Source organism: Camelina sativa, chromosome 17 (assembly GCF_030686135.1).
Source record: "Camelina sativa cultivar CO46 ecotype springtype chromosome 17, ASM3068613v1".
NCBI lineage: Eukaryota > Viridiplantae > Streptophyta > Magnoliopsida > Brassicales > Brassicaceae > Camelina > Camelina sativa.
In genome coordinates this window covers 23185868-23212773 of record NC_141896.1, presented here as the reverse complement: position 1 = coordinate 23212773, position 26906 = coordinate 23185868, and the positions used below count along the sequence as shown (strand labels likewise).

Sequence of the window (26906 nt, the reverse complement as noted above, 5' to 3'; positions counted from 1 at the left end):
ATCACTCGAGCAATCAATATGTAACCTACTCTTTTCCAAAAATAATAATACAGCTTTTAAAATTTTATAATTTTATTAGTTTAGAAGAGAACAAAGGCTGATGAAAAATATGAAAGAGTAAAACCCACTAAAATTCTTGAAAATAAAAACACTTGGTAATTAGAAAAATAAAATTGTAAATGATACTAAAATTTATATCACTATCATGATAGCCTACTCTATTCGTTGATAATTCATTTTTTTCAGAGATCTACATGGCGAAAATATTTTTGTATAAATAATATGAACATTCAATAAAATCTATTCAATTATTGCGAAAAGTATTCATCAGTAGTGTGTATTTATTCTTTTTTCTTTTGGTTTGACAGCATATAGTTTGTATAAATTTAAAAGTAAATATAATAGAAAAAGAATATTAAATGCTGAATAGAACTCTGTTTTTTTCAGTACTCAATCTAATCAAAACTAATGAATTGGAATAATTTGAATTAATTTGATTTGATATGAACAGTTGAGAGTTGAAATTACAAAAAGGAAAACATGTATGTTTGGTTATTATATATTCAAATATTTGAAAATCTTAATGCCTCTTCATAGTGGTAGTGGTACTTATTTAAATCCTTCATCGAATTTCTATGTGAATTGTTTGCTTTTTTTTTGTCATCATTAAATCGACAAGGCCCGATTCATAGCCAATCCTTACAACGCGGGATAACGCGACTTAGTGGAGTCGAACTCCGGTGGGATCGGTCGCAGAGGTGGTGCTGTAACCACTTGAATGTTCTGTTGATGGGTGAATTGAAGGGTGCACCACACAGTTGTGACATAATTGTGATAAAGCCTACTGTTCTAAGCTATGAAAGCAGCACACAATAGCCTAATACAAAAAAAAAAAAAAAAAGTTGAAAAAAAAAACACAAAAGATATTATGGATTATTCCAAGGTGCTGAAAAGAATTTATAGTTGTAGATTTATAAGGTCTAAAATTTGGAGAAATATAAAGGATTAATAAATTGTAGACAGGAAAAAATAGTTTCATAATTGTTAGAGAGCATTCAAGTGTGATTTTGGATGCTACACGCTGGGAGATTTCTATTTCCATTTTATGAGTTTCCTAGAATAATTAAAAGGCTTAAACTACCTCAGAAAATGAATGATGTCGTTTGAGGGTCTAAGATTTGAAGCAATAAAAATTTAGGGTTGTGAAACAAATCTTGAAGGAAATAAGAAAGAAAAAAAAAGTTCTACAAGGATGTACTTTATAACTATTGGAATGAGAGTTACATCCATGAAAGTTATATAGATGGACTTTGGTGTAAATATATTTCAAAAGAAAAGAAGTGAAATATATTTTACATCATTGTCATAGTTGAGAATATGGTGGATATTTTGCAGCCTTTAAAAGAATGTTAAAAATTCTACAAGCAGTATTATATCCAAAGATGTTCACAATTTTGTCTCGACTTACGATATTTGCCAAAGGAAAAGTCTCATATATTGGAAGTCAATTCTCTCGAAACCTTTTGAAAGATCAAAATCTGGCTAGTTCCCCACTCAACGGTTGGAGATGGTTTCCGGCAAACCTCAACAACCCCTCTATGTGTCCAGACCCTATGATAGCGGATCGAAAATCCACAGTTGCTTACAAGTCCCGATCTGGAGTACCATGCACAGATGAGATTCATCTCTTCCTGGTTTCGTCGATGGCAGGAGCGATCTCTCTTGGACCATCTATTGCACATTGCCAGGAGGAGACGCGGACGGCGCACGGCGAGATTCTTTTCAGGGTCATGGTTTCCTCTCCTAATTGGATCTCCGCTCCAACCGCACACCACCGCCATAACTTGGCGGGGATGAACGTGCTTCCTTCAGAGACATGCCATCCACCGCAAATCGTCATGCTCTCTCCGATCTGCCGCCGCCCACAAATCTGCCTTTGGACAACAAATGAAACCCTAGGGTTTTCTTTGATGGACCTGAAACCTGAAGTCGGCCCATTAGCAGTCATCAAGCCTCAGCCCACTACGAAAAAATGCAGGTCCGATATTTACTCTTTGGTCAGTTTATAGCTTGTATCAAGATCTAGGTCGTGAGAATATCCTCATAGGTCGAAGACTCCTATTGAGGAATCATCGGACTAGATTGCTAGGCCTGCTTAATCAGTATCTTATATCCCTGGTAACGGCTCTTTATATGGTGTTTATCTTTGCTCCCCTTATCCTGAAGCCTTCCATCGGTTTAGTGCTGAACTCAAATTACTTTCTGCTTAACCCCGGTGTTAGGAGACCTTTGGTTACCAATGATTCCTTGCAAATTCTATTTAGCGATCTTATGCATCACTCCGCTGCCAACAGTTCAAGGAGTTGTGTCTTTTTCCCGAATCCATTAGATCTTTATCCCCAACCTTTGTCACCAAACCTGAAGCTCATGTCTGCTCATGTATTGTCACTGTCAACCCGGCTACAAAGCATATGTGAATTTCTTAATCTCCATAGCCATGGCTCTTATGTGAGAGAGAAACTACCGGTTATGTTACGGTTTGACAGTTATCTTGTTTGTATCATGATGATAGCTTCAAAGGAAGCCTCTACTGCTCCAAAGTTCAAAAAGTTTCTTGAGATGGTTTATGCACTACTTCGAGTAGCTCCTCTCGTGCCGGCGAGAAGCATAACCGCAGCAAACTTATCAACGTCATATAGTCAATGTTTGACAATGACCATTGTGTCTACCATGGATATACTCATGGAAGATCTTTCAACAAACCTTGATCTCTCATGGGTCAAACTCTCTTGGTATTGTGATGAATGAAATCAAATATTGGTGTTTCAAAAAAAAAAAGAATCAAATTATTGTTCAAAGTGTCGACCAAGTGGATGACCCAAAATTTGCCAAAAAAAAAACATTCTTTTTGGTTCAATAATGAAGGTAATTTGGTGAGGATCCAAATAGGCAGAGGGCTTCCACTTGAATGTTCTGTTGATGGGTGAATTGAAGGGCGCACCACACAGTTGTAACATAATTGTGATAAAGCCTACTGTTCTAAGCTATGAAAGCAGCACACAATAGCCTAATACAAAAAAAAAAAGTTGAAAAAAAAACTCAAAAGATATTATGGATTATTCCAAGATGCTGAAAAGAATTTATAGTTGTAGATTTATAATGTCTAAAATTTGGAAAAATATAAAAGATTAATAAATTGTAGATAGGGAAAAATAGTTTCATAATTGTTAGAGAGCATTCAAGTGTGATTTTGGATGTTACACGCTGGGAGATTTCTATTTCCATTTTATGAGTTTCCTAGAATAATTGAAAGGCTTAAACTACGTCAGAAAATGAATGATGTCGTTTGAGGGTCTAAGATTTGAAGCAATAAAAGTTGAGGGTTGTGAAACAAATCTTGAAGGAAATAAGAAAGAAAAAAAAAGTTCTACAAGGATGTACTTTATAACTATTGGAATGAGAGTTACATCCACGAAAGTTATATAGATGGACTTTGGTGTAAATATTTTTCAAAAAAAAGAAGTGAAATACATTTTACATCATTGTCATAGTTGAGAATATGGTGGATATTTTGCAGCCTTTAAAAGAATGTTAAAAATTCTACAAGCAGTATTATATCCAAAGATGTTCACAATTTTGTCTCGACTTACGATATTTGCCAAAGGAAAAGTTTCATATATTGGAAGTATAGCCACTTATTTGTGAGTTTGAGTACAAAGCTATTTGAGCTACTGAAGTGATGAACTTTGACATCAAAGAGGTGTTGCTTCATAAATTTTTTTTGTGAAACGTTCAAGAACTCTAGAATATATTTAAAAAAAAAGTTTGGCATAATAAAAAAAAAATATTTTGCAGTCCCTGAAAGAAGATGAATAAGTATATTGTTAATCCCCAGTTGAACCTAACCTCTTTTCCAAGAAGCTAAACCCAATGCATTTTAATTTTGATATTTCAAAATGTTAAACAGTTTTTGCCCCAAATGTGTTTGATACAATAGCAAAGCCAATTTAAAACAAAAAAAAATGAAAAATTGTGTATAAGTGGTTAGTAAATTAGATGGATATAATTGCCAATGCTAATTGATTGGCGAATTTAACCAATAAAATTTTAGCATAATTAGATGTTAGAAAAGTTTGTGTGATTGTCTAGATGTATAGATTAAAGTTCTTTTGATATGGTTTTTTTCAGTCGGTAATGTTTGTTAGGTACATCAAGCTTCATTGGAAAACAAAAGTAAGGGATAGATTTAGAAACTTATATGAACTAGATCTTGAAACCAAGTTTCATAAATTTAAGTTCGTCATTGTAGCCGTAGGATTCAATAAAATTGATTGTTGAGTGCCCCTGACGGTTACCTTGTGACATTTCTTATAACTACAATTACCGTTTGCTTCAGTCAGAAAACTGTGTTTCTTTTTGTTGTGGTAATTAGAAGCACATTAATTTCTATGCTTAGCTCGATTTGATCGAATCTCTTGAAGTCCCGACTTGACAAGTCATGCATTTAGAACACCGTTTGAAACTCGTGTGCATACTTTTACCAAAAAAACTCGTGTGCATATATAACTGACTATTTCATGAACCTTCTCATATACAATTTCTAAGGTAAAATTTTTTTTCTAAACTTTTTACTTCTATATATATCCATAATATTACACTAATATGATGAATTTATTTTGTATTTATATCCCAATTTTTTTTTTTACTTTTATGTTTATATTTATCATGTAAACTAGATATGTAAATATATTTTCTTTATTTTAGAATTTTGTTATTATACTTGATATGTAAATATAGTTTCTTTATTAATTTTAGAATTTTCTTTAATACATTTTGTTTTCTAACAAACTTAAATATTTTATTTTGGACTATAAAACTTTCAGTATTTGTTTTACGTATTTCTTTTGGACTCGTATGTCCTCGTATTTATATAAATTAGTATTCATTATTTTAGAAAATATTATATTTTACACACAAATACCTAGGCATATACACATATCCTCGAAGCATGTGTGTTTTATTATTAGACCGTAGTTCTAATTGCCGCATTGACCATTCAATAGCCAAAACCGTACCTAACTAGCTATATATTTACGTAATCCTCCTACATATTTGTATACGTGTATACTCATACGGTAAAGTTTATTTTATTTACAAAAATTTGATGCTCCGTAATGGTTGCTGCTACCATTAATGGGTCATAATTTTAAAATTGAGTGAGGTTCTTCTACCACATTTAATGTTGTGCGAGTTGGACATTCTATTTAACTCTTTTTTTTCTTATCTCTATTTGCTTTCAAATACTATGAACCTTGCAATGATGTAAAAAAAACAAAAACGAGCTATGTTAGTTTTATTTTTACATTCATAACATAACAGACGAACTTATTAGTCAGATATTATAATAATTGTAAAAAAAAAAAGAAAATCATCCCAAATTTCTAATAATATTCTAACATGGTTCAAATAATATAAACATTAAGCATGATTCGATATTAAGTACACCGGTATTTTTGGGTTTATTGGGAACCTTGTGAAAAACTCAAGAATCTAATACTAGTAATAGTTTAATACTAATTGTGTTTGTGTCATTAATGTAGAATGCTTATTGTGCTATAATATACTACTACTAGTAGTTGTGACTAATCAAAAAATCAAAATCAGCTACAGAAACATGTTTGTGAATTTCAAGAAAATTAAGATCAAATGTCGTTTTCTTATGGAGATTTCTATTCCCTATGGAGGTATCTTGCCGATCTCTATGCCTAAGTAATCGGCACTACTAACCATTATGTCACGATGATTTAATATAGTATGGTTTTAATAAACTGAACACATCTATTATTTTAATATCTCGTAATTAATTTGCAGGTATCCTTCAAATCATTTTTCGACAAGATTTTAGAGTCAGTCAAATATTGAACCATTCAAATTTTATTATTCAATGAACCCGTCTCTTCTATTCTAAGTAGTTGAGCGATGTGATTATTGTCTTCTTCTTAATTTTTTATAAAATTCTAGCTAGTATTTGTTTAAAATGAGGCATTTGATTGGGTTTGGGCTTTTTCTTTTTAATCTTTCGATTGTCCTTTTGACAAACCACAACAATATAGTTCGCATAGTAAATCCGACATTGTAAATTACAATGTTATCCCCAACTTGATTGACTCGAGCTGGCTGTATTGGGAAGGTTTGAAACCACATGATAGTATGATATATATATATATATATATTTTTTTTTTATATTAACAATATACTAATTTCTGCTAATCAATTTTGAATTTCAAATATCAACTTAGTCTGCATGTTTAGTTTTAATTGTTTTCCAAAATAGTGTCTAACAAAAAAGTTTTTTTTTTTTAATCATCTAGTACTCACATAAAGATAATTTCGGAATTAATTAATAATTGTAATATCGAGTAGTTCATATAGGTCACCATCGTTCATTGTGATATTCACAATAGCAATTGCTATAAGTGAAGTCACAGGGGTTTATGTTGGACTTGATTTGAAACATCACTCTGAGAAAACAGATTATTCAAAAAAACATGTGGTAAGGGTTTTTAATCATTAAGGTATAATTTACAAATGAAAGGAAAAAAAACATAGGGAGAAGAGAAAAGTGATAATCATGTGAAAGAGAGAGTCATACAAGCTAAAATAAGCAAACTTTGTTTTGTTCCTCTTTTTTTCCCCCTTTTTCTCACTCTTTCTTTTCATCTTTTTCTTTGTTCTTCCTTTTTTCATTTGAGATTTTAAGCTTTTTATATTTAAATTTTATTCTTCTTTTTGGAATGAATATAGGGTTTGTAAAAAGGATAAATCAACCTTGGGTTTCAGTTAAAAGCAAAGGATAGAGAGAGAGCGTGTGGGATGCTAAAGATTGATGAAAACCATTCCAAAGTTTTCACCTTTCTATTCTTCTTCATGTGATGAATATTTTAGTTAATTTATGTTTAGAAAAAGACATTCCAAGGATCACTTTATTCTACAAAATGAACATTTTCTTTTTGTTTTTCTTTAAATTCCGTATGTCATATAGACTTTTTTCTCATTCCCACCATATTAGTTCAACGCAAATTAAGTTATGACATAACTGATTTGATAATCTTCATATCCAACTTATAGACGGCCATCGCCAGAAAAAAATCAAAGAATCATATATCATTCCATTAACTATGAGACCAAGATAGCTATATATTTTCGAAAATTTCACTTCACAAGTTTATTGGTTTTGAGGAAGAAAAAAAAGAGTAAAAAGATGAAAAATAAAATAAAAGGTGGAATGTAGATTAAGAAAAGAACAATAAAAATGGTTTAAAACAAAAATAAAGGATTTACTTTTCTGCTCCAAAGAAAAGAAAAGAGTGCAAAGAAAGAAAGAAAAAAGAAAGCCTTATTTACCATTTACCACTTTTGTTTTTTTATTTCTTTTTCTTTTTTCCAATTTCTTTATCTCTTTGCTTTTCTTCCCCTTTCTTAACCTAAATTCCTCTAGCCCCCCATGTCCACACAAACACCTTTCTCTCTCCTCTCTCTCATACACACACTCAAGTGTCATTTTCTCACATATACTTCACACAAAAGAAACAACCATTCACTACATACTACCTTGTCATTGATTTTTCTCTCTCTATATCTCTCAAAAATCTTTGCAAAATCTGCTTAACCTCCAACTATAGAGAAACAACATTCTCAACAAAACCCAGAAATATCTTCCTCAAATCCTTAATACCCATTTTCTTTTTCCTCCCTTACCCACAATATAAAAAAAATTAGGATAGCTCTCTTTTTATTATTTTCTTTGTCTTTAATTCAAGCGAACAAGAACTAGGGTTCATCTCTGGAAACTGACTGAAGAATCTATTCAAGAAGAATAATATAATAAGTTTAAAAAGGTCTCTTTCATGGAGCTGTTTCCTGCTCAGCCCGATTTATCTTTACAGATAAGTCCTCCTAACAGCAAACCGTCATCGACATGGCAGAGAAGAAGATCAACAACTGATCAAGAAGATCATGAGGAACTCGATTTAGGGTTTTGGAGAAGAGCTCTCGATTCAAGAACATCTACTCTCGTCTCTAATTCCAGCTCAAAGCCAACCAATCATCCATTCCAAGACCTTTCGCTCTCTAACAACTCTCATCATCATCAACAACATCAACATCACCAGCCTCACCTTGTCCCTAATTGCAACGGCTCTAACATCTTGACCTCTTTCCAATTTCCGACACAACAGCAACAACAACACTTACAAGGGTTTCTTGCTCATGACCTTAATACTCACTTGAGACCAATCAGAGGAATCCCACTTTACCATAACCCTCCTCCTCATCATCATCACCGTCCGCCGCCGCCATGTTTCCCTTTCGATCCGTCCTCTCTAATTCCTTCTTCCTCCCCTTCTCCACCGTCTCTTACCGGAAACAACCATAGCTTTAATACTAGTAGCGTAAGTAACTCCGGTTTGATTACAAACCCTAATTACCACAATCATCATCATCATCACCAGACACTGAACAGAGCGAGATTCATGCCAAGATTCCCGGCTAAGAGAAGCATGAGAGCTCCTCGGATGCGATGGACAACCACTCTCCATGCCCGGTTCGTTCACGCCGTTGAGTTACTCGGTGGCCATGAAAGTATGTTCCTTTTACCTTAAGGCTTATCTCTTTCTCATTTCTTAATTACCCTTTTAATAAAAGTTTAATGAGTTCTTGTTTTATTCACTTGTTAATTAGGAGCAACACCTAAATCAGTTCTTGAGCTCATGGATGTCAAAGATCTCACCTTGGCTCATGTTAAGTCCCATTTACAGGTAAATTAATTAAAAGTATAGATAGTCATTTCTATGATTGCTATATAATTAGTTGGGATGAAAAAAAAAGTTTTATAAGCAAATAATTAGTTAATAGTGTAATAATCGTCTCGGGTATCGATGCATTTGACTCGGTGACTTCCTTAAATCAGAGTTCCACTCGAGTCAGAACAGATCGAATCTTGTTTTCTTCTGATCCTTCCTTTTTTATTCTTATCTTAATTAAATCCAATTTTGCCAACCAATAATGCAGCCCTTGCTTGAGTTAAGACAAAAGAAAAATGCATTTAAACATTCCATACATATTTATATTATAAATAAAAATTTCATGGTCCTTGATCGACAGTCTTCTTTTTGCAAGTTTTTTTAAAATAAAATTTCGTCTTGGAAGATTAAACTTGTCCTGTTACAAGTAAACCAAAAATTACTCAATGTTACTATTACTGACACACATAGAATAGAAAGTTAGAGAGAGAAATTGAGAGATGGAGAAATTGCGTAAGTGATTGTGCTAATTTTCAAGAAAAACATTAGTAGTACTTTGTGGTTTCTTATCATCCATTTTTCTTGGGTTATACACTAACATTTGGACTTTGTTTCTACATAATCATTTAATTTTACACATTTTATCGTATTCGAATTAAGTATGATTGGGCTTATTTTGTAATGTATATATATATATATATTTATTTATTATGATACTATAGCTCACAAGTCTAATTTCTTATTAGGGATAATTCTTAGGACAATCTAATTATGGATAAATTCTAAGTAATAAGAATATATCGGTAGGAAAAAAGTAATTTTAATAATAATGAAAATAGAAAAATCAGAAAGGGAGAGTACAAGAAACACCATCATTTCTCAATGATGAATTGGTTTTGGTCTTACACACAGTCACTGAGAGAGAGAGAGAGAGAGAGAGAGAGAGAGAGAGAGAGAGAGAGAGAGAGAGAGAGAGAGAGAGAGAGAGAGAGAGAGAGAGAGAGAGAGAGAGAGAGAGAGAGGAGGTTCATCTAACTTAACCATGGTTCCACTTCTCCATATGTTTAATGGGCTAGATTTTAACCATGGTTAGACACATAAATTCATGCATGGGTACATGAAAATCGCAAACTTCATTAATAATGTCAATTAATGCTTCTGTGTCCGAACAGTTCCAATTTTTTTTCTAAATTATTCCAATGTGTCTGTGCACATATATATAACTAGTAGAATATAATTGTATGCGTATCAGCGTATATATATGTTTCTTATTTTGAAAATTGGTTGGGACTATTCAACTGTGTCGGAAGACAACAGTACATTGGTCTCCTTACTTTGGTCTCTTCTTCCTTTGCCATATGATTCGATACATGCATCTATATATATACGGAACTAAGAGTTTTGCTTTTTGACTTATTAATCGAAATTTTAATACTGCTGACTAATACTGTACATGCGTTTTCTTAATTATATTTTTGATGAACATTTTTAAAAAATATTATCAGATGTACAGAACAGTGAAGACAACCGACAAAGCAGCAGCTTCGTCAGGTTAGTGTTAGGGAAATAATTCAGATTCTTTTGCGGTGAAATTATTGGATATATATGGTTTAATAATGATATTGTATGATTCTGATAGAAACCCTAATTGTTTGTTTTCTTCTATATGTTATTTAGGACAATCTGATGTCTATGAAAATGGATCGTCAGGAGATAATAACTCAGACGATTGGATGTTCGATATGAATCGAAAATCTAGAGATAGTGAGGAATTGACGAATCCTCTAGAGAAAGGAAATGGCCTATGGACCAATTCTTCCGGGTACGTGCATATACGGTCTATCTTTACTCATACATTCATGCCTAGATATAGATGATTATTCCATCGTTAATACTTAATAACTACATGTAACGTGAAGTCTCGCTCAAGCATGTACATGTTGCATGCTTTTATATATTTATATATAATATAAGTGTAGTTAAGAATTGGGTTAGGTTTTATGTTTCAGCTTTGTAGTCCTGTTTTGTCTCTTTCTCAGCCACAAACCCAACGGATTGGCGTTGAGACAAAACACATGATGGGTTAATCATCATGTGTTGTTCGCTCTCACTCCACAGTCACAACTCAGAAGAATACACACACACATATATATATAAATTAATTCGAGATATATATTTAGGGGAATTAAAGCTCTTTTAGAATGGTTTACACATGATCAAATGGGCAAACACATGGGTTGGAGGAAAAAGATTGATTTCTCAACTTTATACTAAAAATAAAGTAAGATATATATGTCAGAATATAATATTACAACGTTCTAAACTTTGCTTACGTTAAACAAACAGCCATGCCAGTCGACAGAGATAAAAACAACTTTGTTATTACCAAAAGAAAGACGCTTTGTTTTCTTTCGTCTTGTAATTTCATATCTTCCTTTTTCACTTTCTTCATCTTTTTGTTTATTTCTTTGATTTTTTCATTTTTATTTATTCATTTCTATAAAGCGAATATCACATATAACAAGCTTTTGTTGGCTTTTGCAGAGAAGCACGTTTGCATGGGAAGCTAATCGATAACGTTGCAGAAATTATGCTACCTTCTGAGGTACGATACATCTCTTTCTGCAACATATAACTATGTATACGAAAATATGTGTGTGTATAGTATATGTATTGTACTACATATCAATTTATCTATGCATTGTCCATTTCTTTTCATTGCTAAGTCACCCGAAAACATAAAAAGGGGTGCCACAAAAAGGGCTTTCATTAAAGCTTGCTTTAGGAATTTTCAAAAGCAAAGGGTATTTTCGCTATTTAGACATTTATTCGGAAAAATAAAATAAAAGAAAACCTAACCATGTTGACATTGACCATGATGAGTTTTTTTGTTTTGACCTTTGACACGCATATATTGTGACTTGTGAAAGCTTATGCCTTGAGGTGCGGTTATCTAAGTTTGTCTTATAGGCTAATATGGGCAAAAGCAAAAACCACGGCAGCTTCCATTGAACAATAAGAAAGAATAAGATGTCTATAATTGTGTCAATGTCACACACTAGTCCTTAGGACAATAAATAGGGTAAGCTTAGATCTTAGAACTATTTTCTTAATTAGTGGAAGATTTAACCCCTAGGGAAATGTTAAGATTATTTTTACTTAGTGTTGCATAAGTTTCTGCACTTTATAAACTAATGATAAATTATTTACATTTACATGATGATCATTCATATAATAATGCAAAGCATATATTTACACAATGGAAGATTTTCCTAATTGTGATGAATGTTTTTTTTTAAAATTGGAACAGAAGGAAATAGATGGAAAGTGTTCAAGTTATGAAAGAATATCATCAGAAGAGATGAGCTCATCAAGCATCTCGGGAACAAGTCCATTCAAGCCAAATCTTGAGTTTACTTTGGGTCGACCTCACTAAATTTATTGTTTAGCTAGCTAGTAATTAATTAGTATCAAATTAACTTCTATTTTGGCTAATGACTAGTTCGATATTCATATCAATTGAATAAGTCTTTTTTAAAAGCTCAAATCTCAGTGTCCTCTTGGAAGGTTGACAAACACTGTTCTTTTTCCTTCTCTATTGAGAAGAGCTAGTAAAGAATCAACCACTAGAGGCACAATAAATGTTCTGTTTCTTTGGTTGAACATTTATTTTTATTATTTTACAATTCCGATAATAAAGATATATAGAAATCTATATAAAGAATAATAATAGAGTAAAAAAGAAAAGACATAAAAGAGAAAAAGCAGAAAAAGTAAAGAGAGAAAAAGGTTTAAAAGAAGGACAAAAGAGGACATGAATGAAAGAAAAGCAAACAAATTAAAGGAGAATGGGTAAAGTTGTAAGAAGAATATCTATAATTTTTTCTACATATAAAAGTTCATTTATTTTGCTAAGAAAAAAATGGACGTGAGTTTGGTTAATATATGATTAGTGATTACCTTTAGATTGGCCTTAAGGTTTTAGAGTGGGTATAAAGCATATGAACTGTCTATCACCATAAGCTTTTGGAAAAGATAATTAACTTATACATTAAAGCAAAGAATATCTCTTTATTCTCGTTAAAAGTAAAGAAAAATATCTCGTATTATATGTTTTCAGGTCCCAAATATTATTAATATTGGAACTTGTTCTTGGAGTGTATTTACTATACATGACGATGTATCACTAAAGTCCATTGAATATATCATAAGGAAAAAGTAAAAGGCATAGAAGAGAGAAAACATAATAATAATTCAAATGTATAAGGTAGATAGATGCCCACCAAAGAATGTTTAGTTCATTGCTTTCACTTAAGATTTTGATGTTTCCTTAGTCGTCAACACTCGAGCACACCGAATTATACGAAGCATGACGATTGCTATCCATCCGACAGACCAAAATAACCAATATATTGAGATAAATTAATTGCTGCCAAATTGATTTTGTCATGGATTTGATTTGAGTTGACGAAATGATGTTTGTTAAATATTCATAACTGAAATAAATTTTAATATGTGTAATTGTAATTTGGATACGGATATTGGCAAAACAAATCTATGATTAAATATATACATTTTTGAAGTATATTTTGGGTTCTATCCTTTTAATTTTGCTTATTTAACATTTTAGTCCCTACAAAATTGCACTAGCAATAAGTAAAATATGGCAAATTGACAAAATCATTATTTTATAGAAACTAATTAATTCTACTTAAATTCCTTATTAATAGCAAATTTGTTTTCTATATATGTGTACCAAAATAAAATAAAATAAAAAATCAATCATTAAACTGTATACAATGAAAAATAAACAATCAGTTAAATTAAATAATTATATATTAAACAGAACAATACTAGTATTATTTTAAATAAATACAAAATATTATTCTGATTAATTATACATTTTACAAACAGTTAAATTTCATAATTTTAGTGTTTTAACCTAATAAAATTATAATATTTTAAGAATAATTGTATTACCGTTTAAATATAAAAATAATAAAATTTAAAATATATAATTTTATTACTAAATTAAATACCGTGAAAATCAAACATCATTATAAATAAAATTAAACAATTGTCCCTAGTTCAAATTAAAGTAAAAAATATATAATGCAATTTGTATCTAATTTTTATATATTTTCAAACCCACGAGTATTAGGGGGGTGTATTCAAATTGACATTTTAAGTGATTTGTGTGAAATTTACAAATTCCATGTTATTCAATCATGGATTTTAAAAAGTCTATTAAAATCCACTGTTATTGAACTGATGATTTAAAAATCTACTTTAAAATCCACTGTTATTCAAAACAGTTTTGTGGATTAGGATTTTAATAATTTTTAGGATTCTGGAGGATTCTAGAGGATTTGTTTAGTTAAAAATACAGAAATCCAAATCTCATGGTTTTAGGTGGGATTTGAAAGAATTTTACAGAAAATCATATGAACTTCCCTAAAATCTATCAAAATTCTAAATTTACTAAATCCCATCAAATTCTCCAAAATCATGGTTTGAATACACCCCCCTTAGAAAATATAACAAATTCAAGTCTAGATTTTTCGACTAGTAATAAAAAATTTTCGTTTTATATTAACCAAAAAAAATTACAAAGATTAAAAAGTATTTTTTTAGTTAAAAGAAAAAAAAAATAGAGTAAGTAGTGATTTCAATAAAAATAAATAAACAAAGAATGTTTAACATCTATATCCAGCAATGAATACATCGGGTTAGTTTGTTTTGAAATAAGAACATAGTCAAAGAATGATCGAATAATTTGCTAAAAAAAAAAGAGTCAAAGAATAATCGAATAATAATTTAATTGAAAAACAAGTTTTGGGCTAAACGACCCGAAAAAAAATGATTAACATTAGTTAAACTAATTAATGTTTTTTTTTTTTTTTTTGCACAAACTGGTTGTATTGAATCTTATACTAAGGAAAATCTGAGTGATAGATCAAATAATTTAGTTTAGTTCACATGGATGATCGAAGAACAAGTCATCAATGAAATTTTTGGATATGGATGGGTGAGTGGCAACATAACAAAAGGTAATCACGTTACCTAAGCCAATATCAAGTTGATGACATAACAAGTGATCAATATTAGAGGCTAAGCCATTATCAAATTGATTACTAATTTACTCAGTTATGTCATTAACTTGATGATGGCGTGTGTAATCACATGATATACAAGATGATCCACATTGGAGCCTAAATTATGATTAGATTAATTATCGAGGTATAGATTTATCATGAGATTTGATAAATTTTTAGAGTTAAATAGCCGACCAGAGTGATTTGGAATGGCATCAAATGGTGAAGTTGAACAATTTGTATATGAGCTTAGCGAAATATATGAACTAGCTAGATGAGTGTGGTGAGTTTATGATTAGCATCTCAACGTAGTTGGACAATCGAACTGATTGAACATTAATGTATCTGGACCGGAGGAATTGATCATCTCAAACCCAAACTAATAGACTAAGAAAGCATCTAGACTTAGTCGTTGTTCCAATGGATCTTGGCAGAGTTAAGATACCGATTAATATAATATGTTTTATAAAAACATGGTACTTGAATCTTACCTTATCAATGTGATTAATGAACGAGTGGTTTTATTATGTCAATCAAGTTTTTTTCTGTTATGTGGTTTATAAAAACCTAAATGAACCTAAGAATAAAAACATTTTATTAAGTTCTAGATACATGAGAAACCAACAAAACTTCACGTAAATCACATCAACGGAACATCTCCGTACAAATTGATGTATATATTATAACTTCCCTTTATTTCTTTCTTTCTCGTAACTTCTTTTTCATTTATATATTAGATTTTAACCTGCGGTACATTGCGGAATATTATTTTTATAATAAAAAATTAATTTTTTTTTAAATTGTATTTATTTTGTTTTTTTGTTTAGTGTTTAAGATTGTATAATTGTATTTTAATTGTTAATTCTAAAATTTGACCAGCTGTATATTGCTGACATGACGGAACAACTATTTGGTTTTATTTATAATAATGTTACATTATTGCCGTATTGAATTTTTTATGGCTATTAAATTTATATTTTTAGTATTTTTTAGATTTAACTAGTGAAAGAACTATTTTTATATTATTATATTTTCAATTTTTAGTATTTATAAATTTAACCCATAAGTTTAATGTTTTTTAGATTTAACCCGTGAAATAATTATATACGTAAAAGTTATTATGCAGTATCAAGATATTATTTAAATTTGAGAGATTATACCATCTCTAAAGATAGTTTTGGAAATATTATGGGAATAAAAATTTAATGGGTAGAGTTGTTTTGGAAAAATCGAAATGTATAGATGTTGTCAAGATTTTATGGTAATAAACATAATAAATTTTGATCGATTATAGAAGTTTTAGTAATTGAGTTTCTGTGCAATGTTATTTTTGGAAATTTTTAGAAGTTATTGTTGTAAAAATCTTTTTAAATAAGCAAAACTAAAAAGACATAACACAAAATATATTTCAAATGTTAATATAGTTATAATAACTGAAAATATCTATTAACCAAAATCGTAATGTGACCAAAAACAAACTTTAGTTCTTATATACGATTTATTAATCATGGGGCAATTAATTTCGTTTACCAATAAATTATCTAAGAACTATTCATAAACCAAATAATAGATTGAGAGACTCATCCAATTTCTCTGTGGCCACGAATAGTTTACTATACCCTCTAATATAAAACCGAAACGCCTCCCAATATTAAAAATACTAGATTTTAATCTGCGGTACACTGCAAAATTATGTATTTTTGTATATTTTATATAACTTACTAAAAAAACATTATGTTGGATCAAATATATGTTTTAAACCTTTTTACAATAATATTGAGATATTTGTACTTTTATTGTCTTTATCTATTTAAAAACTATTATTTTCATTTGAAATTTAATTCATCAAAATTCTTTTATTTTGGAATTTAATCAATCAAAATTAGTTGTTGTGAAAGTAAACATCTGTTAATATGTATAATAGTTTGTAGTTAGTATAAAATGATTTAAATTTTATTCACCAATTTGAAATTAGTTAGTTTTGTCTATGAGTATGATGGAGCGGATTAGTGTTGGTTTTTAACTCCTTTCATATAAGAATGAGTTTTAAAATATTTTGCTTGTGTACTAATATTAACCTAATTTCCATCACATTCTTATGGTTATTTTTAGTTTAGGTTTGGACCCGTGAATAAATAAAATTTTCCATAAATTATTGTTGCTTTTTTAGTATTGTGCATATGTTAAATTGCTAAAATCTGTATTTACACAAATTTGGTTTTATTATCACAAATTTAGTAATATTATTGATATTACTCATATGACTAAATTTGATGTATTCACTATTTAAATTGTCTAACAGGATATATATATTTGTATTTGACATCATAACTCTATAAATGACACATCTTTTTTAGTCAAAAAACATATATCATTTTGTGGAGGTTAAAAAAAAAAAAATATATATATATATATAGTATAATAAAATCATACATTATTAGTTTATTTTTATATTTTTTTCTACCTATTTTGTCATCAATTGATCTATCCATTTTAACATAGAAAACATTAAACAATTTATGTATAATGAAAAACATGTATAATGCCAAATCAATTATGAAAAATCGAAATTAAATAAAGTAAAATACTATAGTTTTTTTTCATTAAAACATTTTAAAATTTTTAACTAAAAAGAAAAATAGAAATTGATGTTGTTCAGATATTTAGGAAAATATATATTTTCATACTCGATTTTCCTAATTTGATTTTTTTTTTTTTTAAAATTTGTATTAAATGTTTTAATTACAGTGGCATTGTCTGTAAATAAGTCTGAACTCCAAGCTTTTTTATAAAAAATACTGTGAAAATAATAATATAGATTCAAATCAACATTTGATATCAACCATCTATTTATCAAATAAATAAACATATATTATATATCAAAATCATCCAAATTCTTGAGGAAAAATCTAAGAATTGACAATTGAAAGTATGGTTGTCTTCACATTGTATGGGTAGTCGCATTTGACAATTGAAACACGGCCTTGTGTCATTGTCTTGTCACGTGCAACGCGAAACATCCTAAACCTTACAATTTTAAAATTTCTATTTTTATTTATTATTGTTTTCAAGTTTTGAAAGCAAAACGGAATATAAAAGGCATGCAAAAGGTAGTAATCATTCACCAATAATTGCAACATACACCCACCCACTCATCAAAACTATTAAATGCTATCACATACTGTATTTTGCAAACAAAGTTATACTATTTCATACCCCTACAATGTAAATCTAACCTATTTTAGTTTGCTAAATTAGCTAAATAGATTTTATTGTCAACACACAAAGTTTGATTGGTTTTTGTTTTTAATAGTTTGTTTTTTACATGTAGATACAAGTTTAAAGTTGTTGGTGCTATATGATGAATTGATGATGAATGATCTTGTGATAATATGACACACAGAGGGATGGCACAAGTTAGTAGATCCATAAGAATCAGAAGGAGAATTATGGGAAAAAGAGAACAATTGGTCTTACTCTCTCTCTCTCTCTCTCTCTCTCTCTCTAGCTCAAAAGTCTTTCATCTATCCTTGCTCCTTGGGCTACCCCCCAAATTGATTGACTTTCTTCTTAAATTATTACTACTTTAATCATACAAATTCAAAAAAAAAATTTAGTGTAATACTACAAAAGTTTAAAATCGTACTTTTGAGTCCAAAAAAGAAAGTTTGCAATTATACTTAGCAACTCCAGTGACTAGCTTAGCAAGCATGACGCATTGTTGCTTAAAAATCGAAATCATCTCCCTTAAATAGGTAGAGAGATGACTAAACCACATTTACGTAAATGTAAGTAAACTTTTCTTTTCCTCGTGGTATAAGTAAAATTGTTACATGAGCTATATTCATATTCACCCACTAAATTAAAAGAAAAAAAAAACATTATCATATATATATATATATATTATAGTATATAATGGGAGTATAATTATAAAGTTTAAAAGATGGCTTCTGTCTCTCTCTCACTTTCTCTGTGCGGTTTGAGGGAAAGACTGAAACACTGCTGGATAGTAATTTACTGTCTGTTGTACGAACAGAGAAGAGCACGAAGTCTACAGAATGTCAAAAAGTATATAAATTATTAAACCATCATTACATTATCATTTCAATCTTTGGATCTTTTCGTACAGAAGCTCTCTCATCCACGTGTCGTAGTCTCGACGATACGATTGTTGGGTTAGGTCTCTGCTGCTCTGCAAGCCGTCAGATGAGAGATATTGCCAAATGTTGCAAAGATGTTATACTGATCAACAAGAAAGTGACCAGTAAAGTTTACGCTCCTTCCTTGTTTTCACCTTCATGAGACATCATCTCTCTCTCTCTCTCTCTCTCTCTCTCTCTTTCTCCCTTATTCCTTGTTTTTTTTTTTTTTTTTCAAAAAGTTTTTAAGTACTTTTTAATTAAAATGCTCATTCCATTAACAAAAGAAAGACTATATGCATTCTGAAAAGGTCGTGCTACATATACAATATCAATATTTCTATAGTCAAACACATGTATAATAATATGTTATACGGTAAAAGAAGGTAGTAAATATATAACAATACTAATATTATCAAGAGATGCAAACCAAACAAAAAAAAGGTGAAAAGAGAGCAAAGGAAGAGACGAGTATTTGATGAAGTTTTGCAGTGTTTAATTGATTTGAGTAGCTCGAGGAGCTTTTTTGCATGGGGAGGAGAAGAAGCTGTGGTTGTGGGTCCTCTCAACGTTAATTCAAACGTCAAATGTGTGAAAAGATTACATGAAACTATGGTTTATATCTAAAAAGGTTTATATCTTAAAAATATATATTGAAATATTATTGATAACTAATTCAATTTTTTAAAATATTTTGAGATATAGAGACAATGCTATATAATTAATGTGATGATAAATTTAGGTGTAATTTTTGTGAATAATTGATTTTTTTTAATAAAAAAATGGAGAAAGACAAAAAGATAAATTATTCTCAAAGAGGACAACGGATAATAAGGCGAAATTCTCGCGGGAACCAACGCCTCCCCTCTTTTCTCTCTCCCTTCCCGTAATAAATATACAGACAAATTACATGCCTACAAATATACTCTCTTGTACAATACATACATTATACATTATGTATATAAAGACTAAAAAATACATCTAACTTATATATATCTCGGATTTTCTATATCCAAATTAGATTTGAAATACAAAGAAAAACAAACATTTCTAGTGCATTAAACCCACACCCACTAGATAAAAATGTAAGAATTTGAGGGAAGAAAATAATCTATAACAGCATTTTATTCAACTATAACCCAATGCAACGTTTATTTTTCTCCTACCGGCTTGACATAAATTAAATCACATGCAATAGAAAACATATAACAAAACAATTATATAGAAAGAGAATGTAACGTCCATATTTTAGAAGAAAGATTAGTTGGTTTTCAAGAAACTTTTTTTTAAAAAACGCAGCTTAAATATTCACTTGTCACATAAATTATGGCCTTATGGGATAAAATCCGATACCATGTGTATGTAGTTAAGAATGTTTTCAGTATCATCATACTCAAAATAATATTAAGAAAAAAGAGTCAAAAGGACCAGAAAAAAAGAGAGAGAGAGAGAGAGAGAGAGAGAGGTGTTGGGGGAAATGTCAGACGGTGGCGAAAGAAGTGACGTGTCAAAGGGATTTGGTCAATAAAAACACGAAATTTACTGTCACAGAGTACCACCACCACCACCACCACCTCCTCTTGGGGACCTTCTCTTCTTATCAACGACGATTCCTCCTCCTTCCTTCCTTCCCCCACCAATCCGTTTTGTCATTTATTGAGACCTCTTTCACAGTCCTGTCACTGTATCCCTTTCTTCCTTTTTTTTTTTTTCTTTTTTCTTTTTTGCACAGACAAAAATTCCTAAATCATACATAAGAATTGTCAATTTGTTGGAAACAAACAAAACGAATTGTCAATTTTCATATTATTAACAAACGGTATTTTGTAATTCATAGTATTCTTTTAATTAGGTTTAGGAAAACAAATTATTTGATGAAAATTCCCCAAAATAATATCTTTAAAGGCCTTCATTCCCAGGCTCAGGCCCAGTCCAGATCCAACCAAGGATTGAGCATTAATATAAAACTGTCTCCATAGTTTCAACTTTCAACTTGTATTGGATATGTTCGGTCGGCTATTGCAATCTACTATTACAAGACTATATGCTCTCTAGCTATGTTGCTCTTTAGTTTCAAACGTGATGTTGATCTTACTCTGATGTAGCCCATATATGTTTTCGTAACAGCACAGTTACGAGGAACACAAATTTATGCAAACTCTAATATCTTTTATAAGCCAATGACTTGGTCTCGTCAGTCGTCACCAAATGAGGTCACTATAAAGTCTATAATCAACGAGATACATTCAATAACAAGATATATATAAAAATCAGTCAAGACATTTCCTAGAATACTACAAAGTATCTCACAAGCCAAACTGCTCAAATCAAAAGAACTATGAACTTGAAAGATTAAAGAACAACTTTTTTTTATTGATTTAAAAACTTCTCAAAACTAAATCTTTTTCTTTCTTAGGTCTTATGGAACACCTCTCCATTACTTCTTATTTATATAGATCTTAGCAACCCCTAAATCTATATGGAATAGGAAAACTTACAAAACTTCTAATATTTATACTATATTTGTATTTCCTATTTTCTATCTCTTCTAGCATCTTCTAGAAGGAGATTAATTTGTCTCCAAGTCTTGGAATTATCCAACATTCTCCCCCTTAATTCCAACTTGAACTCCGGGAAGTTTTGTCTCTACAACTCCGATTAGGCTCCTCATTTCTTTAAACTTTATTCTTGCCAACAGCTTAGTAAGAATGTCCGCCTTCTGCTCCACACCGGGTACATACTCCACTTCAATCTGTTCGTTCTCTATGCACTCTCAAATGAAATGATACTTTGAGAGTATGTGTTTGCTCCTCCCATGAAACACCGGATTCTTTGTTAACGCAATGGCCGACTTGTTGTCAATCTTTAGTATGACCTTCTCGTCAATACAAAGAATCTCTTTTAACAACTCTTTGAACCATATAGCTTTCTTTGCGGCTTTGCTGCCATAAACTCTGCTTCACATGAGGATAAAGCGACGGTGGGTTGCTTTTGTGATGTCCAAGTGATTGGCGATGAACCGAAGTAGAACCTATGACCTGATGTACTTCTCCCATCATCGACATCGATATTGTGACTACTATCACTATATCCTATCACCCTCTTTGATCCGTCTTTTCTAAAATGCTAACCAAGGTTAGTCGTACCTTTCACATATCTTAACACGTGCTTGAGAGCTTTTCCATGTGACTCTCTCGGGCTTTGCATGTATCGGCTTAGAACTCCAACTGCGAATGCTAAGTCCGGTCTTGTGTGAAGAAGGTATCTCAGACATCCTATAGCTCTTCTATAACCTGTTGCATCGATCTCAGTTTCGTATTCTGCTTTGGAGAGCTTCAAGTTTGACTCCATCGGCACATGAGTCAAATTACACGATTCCATCTTAGTATCATTAAGGATCCCATGTGCGTAACCTTCTTGTTTTATCATGATCCCATCTTCTCCTTGAATTACTTTGATACCGAGATAGTATGTTAACTTGCCTAGATCCGACATCTCAAATTTCCTTGACATATCTTCCTTGAATTGTTCAATAACCTTCTGTGAAGTTCCCATTACGAACAGATCATCAACATAGATTGCCACTATCAAGATTTCTTTCTCGTTCTTCTTGAGATATACCGATGGCTCCTTGACACACCTCTTAAAGTTCATCTCCTTTAGAACTTGATCGAGTTTTGTATCCCATGCTCTTGGGGCTTGTCGTAGAGCGTATAGTGCCTTACAAAGTCTATATACTCGATCTTCTTTTCTCTTCTTCTCGAAGCCTTCAGGTTGCGTTACATAAACTAACTCCTTTATTTCACCGTTAAAGAAAACGGTTTTGACGTCTAGGTGATGTATTTCCCATCCACTTGTGGCTGCGATAGCTATTAGGAGCCGTATAGTCTCTAGCCTTGCTACCGGAGCGAAAGCTTCTTCGAAATCTATCCCTTGTTGTTGTACATAGCCTTTCGCCACAAGTCTTGCCTTGAATTTTCTCACCGTTCCATCCGCCTTTCTCTTGATCTTGTAGATCCACTTCAGTCCTATGGGCTTCACACCAACCGGTTTAACGATGAGCTCCTACGTCTCGTTTTTTACATTTGAAACTAACTCAGCTTTCATTGCATCAATCCATTCTTGTTGATGTTCAGCTTCAAGAAAGTTTTCTGGTTCTCCATCGATCGTAAGCAACAACCTTCCACTTTCTTGTTCTGCAAGTAACACATAATCATTAAGATAAGCTGGTCGTCGTATGGTACGACCATATCTCGTTGTCACTTGTTGGTTTTCAGCTCCATGGTTCACGCCATTGTCACCGTGTTCTGCTTTTTCCTCCTCTTGGTTCATAGGGTCTTGATCTGGATCGTGATAATCATTGTCTTCATTATTCCCATATGCATCTCCATTTTCTATGAATCCTCCATGAGAGAGCTTGAACATTCCTGGTGCTTCATCAATTTCTTTGGGAGGAGACCAGTTCCAAGCTTTTCTCTCGTCAAAAATCACATCTCTACTTACCGTTATCTTCCTTGTAAGCGGATCATAGAGACGGTATGCCTTGGAACCTGATTTTGTTCCGAGATTAATCACACTTCTTGACCGATCATCTAGCTTTTTTAAATGCGGTCCCGTGATCTTGACATGAGCTACACATCCAAAAACCCTTTAAGTGTTCGATGTTGGGTTTCTTGGACCATAAGCTCTCATACGGTGTTTGACCTTGTAATGCTTTTTTTGGAACTCGGTTGATAAGATAGGTTAAATGACGTACGGCTTCTCCCCACATATCATTCAGAACTTGCATTCCTTTAAGCAAGCTTCTTGTCATCTCCATTAATGTTCGATTTCTTCTCTCAACTACACCATTTTGTTGTGGCATATATGGTGCGGTTACGTGTCTAGAGACTCCATTCTCTTTGCAAAATCGATTGAATTCAGTAGAAGTGAGCTCTCCTCCTCTATCGGTACGAAAGGTTTTAATGTCCTTGCCGGTTTGCTTCTCCACAAACTCTTTAAACCTTTTGAACCGATCGAACGCTTCACTCTTCTCCTTTAACAACATTGTCCACATATATCTCGAGAAGTCATCTATCAAAACGAACATGTATTGTCGTTTGCCAGTGTTGGTGGTGATATTGGTCCGCACAGATCTCCGTGAACCAACTCTAACACTTGTGTTGCACGGTAAGTGGCTTTGATTGGGAATGTGTGTCGTGTTTGTTTCCCGGCTAGACATGCATCACATATGTTCATCTCATGTAATACTTGTGGCATTCCTACGACCATATATTTTCTCACCATATTGTTCATGACACCAACACTTATATGACCCAGCCGAGCATGCCAAGTACATGTACCTTCGTCTTCTTGAATTGAGAGACACTTCGGAAAACTGATCTCCAACGGCGTTTTGTAGAGGCGGTTTGGCGACTTTACAACTTGAACTAGTAGTCTGCCGTACGAATCCCTTAATGTCAAAGTGTTTCCCTTCATGTTCGCTTCACATCCATTCTTCGTTGCTTGTCTAAGGCTGATGATGTTGTGTTTTAAATCCGGTATGTAATAGATTTCTTTAAGAGCTCTTCTTCACCCGACTTGCTCATAAAGACAATTGATCCTTTCCCGATAATGTTTACATACAACCCATCACCATACTTTACTTGCCCCTTGATGTTTTCGTCTAAGCTTGAGAAAAACTCTTTGTTATCCGTCATATGGTTGCTTGCGCCGTTGTTGAGATACCAAACACTAGCAGTGTTGGCATCGTATTTATTAGGAAACACTTTTATCTTCGTTCAAGAACACCACTTCATGAACGTAGAGAGCTTCAGCTTCTTGAGTCTCGTTTAGGTTTGTTTCTTGGTGTTGCAGAGGCTTATCGGGACATCTTGAAGCATAGTGACCCGACTTGTCACATCTCCAGCATATCACTTTGGAAAGATCTTTCTTCTTTTGGTCCTTCTCTGAGGTTTCTCCTCCTTGATTATGACCGTTAAATCTTCCTCGGCCTCGTCCTCTACCTCTACCGAAGCTTCCTCTTCCGGTACCGTCTCTGCCTCTGAATCCTCGTCGAAATCCACCATACCCTCCACGGTTATTGGTGTTTGAGAACATGAGTTTTCCTTGATCCTCACTCAAGGTCTCTTTCCCAACTCGTTCTTCATAAGCTTTTATCCTTCCTACTATATCTTTGAAGCTTGTTGTGTTTAAGTTGAGGACTTGTTCAAGAGATGCTACGATGTGAATAAATTTTTCTCTTGGAAGTCCTGATAAAAGCTTCTTCACAAGTTTTGTTTCATCGATCGTTTCTCCTAGGGAAGCTGATTGAGCGGCGAGTTAGACATCTTCCCTGCATACTCATATACCGACTTTGAATCTCCCATCGTTACCCGATCTAGCTCTGCTTTTAGAGTTTGAAGTCTTGCTTCTTTCACCCGGTCTGCTCCCTGGTGACGAGACTTGATGGCTTCCCACAGGTTTTTGGCTGAGTTTTGCTCTCCGATCTGCAAAATCAGCATCTCATGAATCGATTAGAACAATAGAGTTATCGCCACATCGTTCATCTTTACGTCGGTGGATCTTGGTTCTATTGTGTCCCACACCTCGCTGACTCGAAGCGTGATCTTCATACGCATCGCCCAAACTGTGTAGTTTGTTGATGTTAGCATCGGACAATGGATCGAGGGTGATCCAAGGTCCTTGGTTCGTGGTGGATTATTGTCTCCCATGCTTGGCGACGAAGCTTCTTCAACCACCGTCTTCTTGATCGAGTCTTCTACACAAGCTCTGATACCAATTCAAATCAAAAGAACTATGAACTTGAAAGATTAAAGATAAAAACTTCTCAAAACTAAATCTCTTTCTCTCTTAGGTCTTATGGAACACCTCTCCATGACCTCTTATTTATATAGATCTTAGCAACTCCTAAATCTATATGGAATAGGAAAACTTACAAAACTTATAATATTTAGACTATATTTGTATTTCCTATTTTTTATATCTTCTAACATCTTCTAGAAGGAGATTACTTTGTCTCCAAGTCTTGGAATTATCTAACAACTGGGAGAAGTCCAGAAGTCGATAGAGACTTTTCACGAGCAGGTCGGAACTTCCTGTCTACTGGCTTTGCTACTGTGGATGGTCGCTCTCATAGTCCACTCATGCATGGAGTCTCATGATCTGGTCTAGAGGAGAATGCTTAGCTTGGTTCACTAGCATATAGAGCGTTGGGCTTGGATCTGCGCCAAATTCCCTGGTCGGAGCCCAACAAGATAAAGGTATAGCTGTTGCTGTCGATGATAGGCCATGAATCTTATGAAGGTGAGCTTGCCATGTGAAGATACAGTGGAAGATAACATGGTGCCTTTCCTGCTAAGCCTCTTTATGCAAGATTTGGCCCCAAACGTCAATACCTCAGTTGGGCATTGATTAAAAAGCTTATGTAATGACCTCACAAAACAAAGAAATAACGAATCCTTCAGGATATAATCATGAAAAGAAACCAGTCGGAACCATTGTACTTTTGGGTGAACAACTCAGATCAGATTCCATTTTGGTGCCAAACAAAGAAAGGGATCCCAAACTGACCATTTCCATCACCACACAGGAACAGGTCTTGTTCTCTAATATTCACATTAGACCTCAGAATATAGAGATATCTGCTGGCGTCTCATCAGCAGAGGCCAAGCTTCTCATGGTTTCACAGTATCTTGATTGGCCTCTAGAACTAGAACAGAATGTAAAAGGAGACCAGCAGTAGCAAGCTTGGGAAGACGTCTCTATCCAAAAGATCCCCAAGATTACAGAATCATTTCGTCAGGAAGTAAATTATTACTCATTCAGCAGCACGTTTTAATTTTGCAACGAACAAAAAAGGTGAAATATAG

The 26906-nt window shown here is 32.5% G+C and overlaps 1 protein-coding gene across 1 annotated transcript; it reads left to right on the top strand.

Moving 5' to 3' along the window:
* Window positions 1-7462: 7462 nt before the first annotated feature.
* Window positions 7463-12341, top strand: LOC104759614 (putative transcription factor KAN2). The gene is made up of 6 exons (XM_087497156.1): window positions 7463-8640; window positions 8740-8816; window positions 10307-10352; window positions 10479-10623; window positions 11346-11406; window positions 12112-12341. The coding sequence occupies exons 1-6, from the start codon at window positions 7908-7910 to the stop codon at window positions 12235-12237; spliced, it is 1188 nt and encodes a 395-aa protein (XP_087353282.1). The 5' UTR covers window positions 7463-7907; the 3' UTR covers window positions 12238-12341.
* The last annotated feature ends 14565 nt before the right edge of the window (window positions 12342-26906 follow it).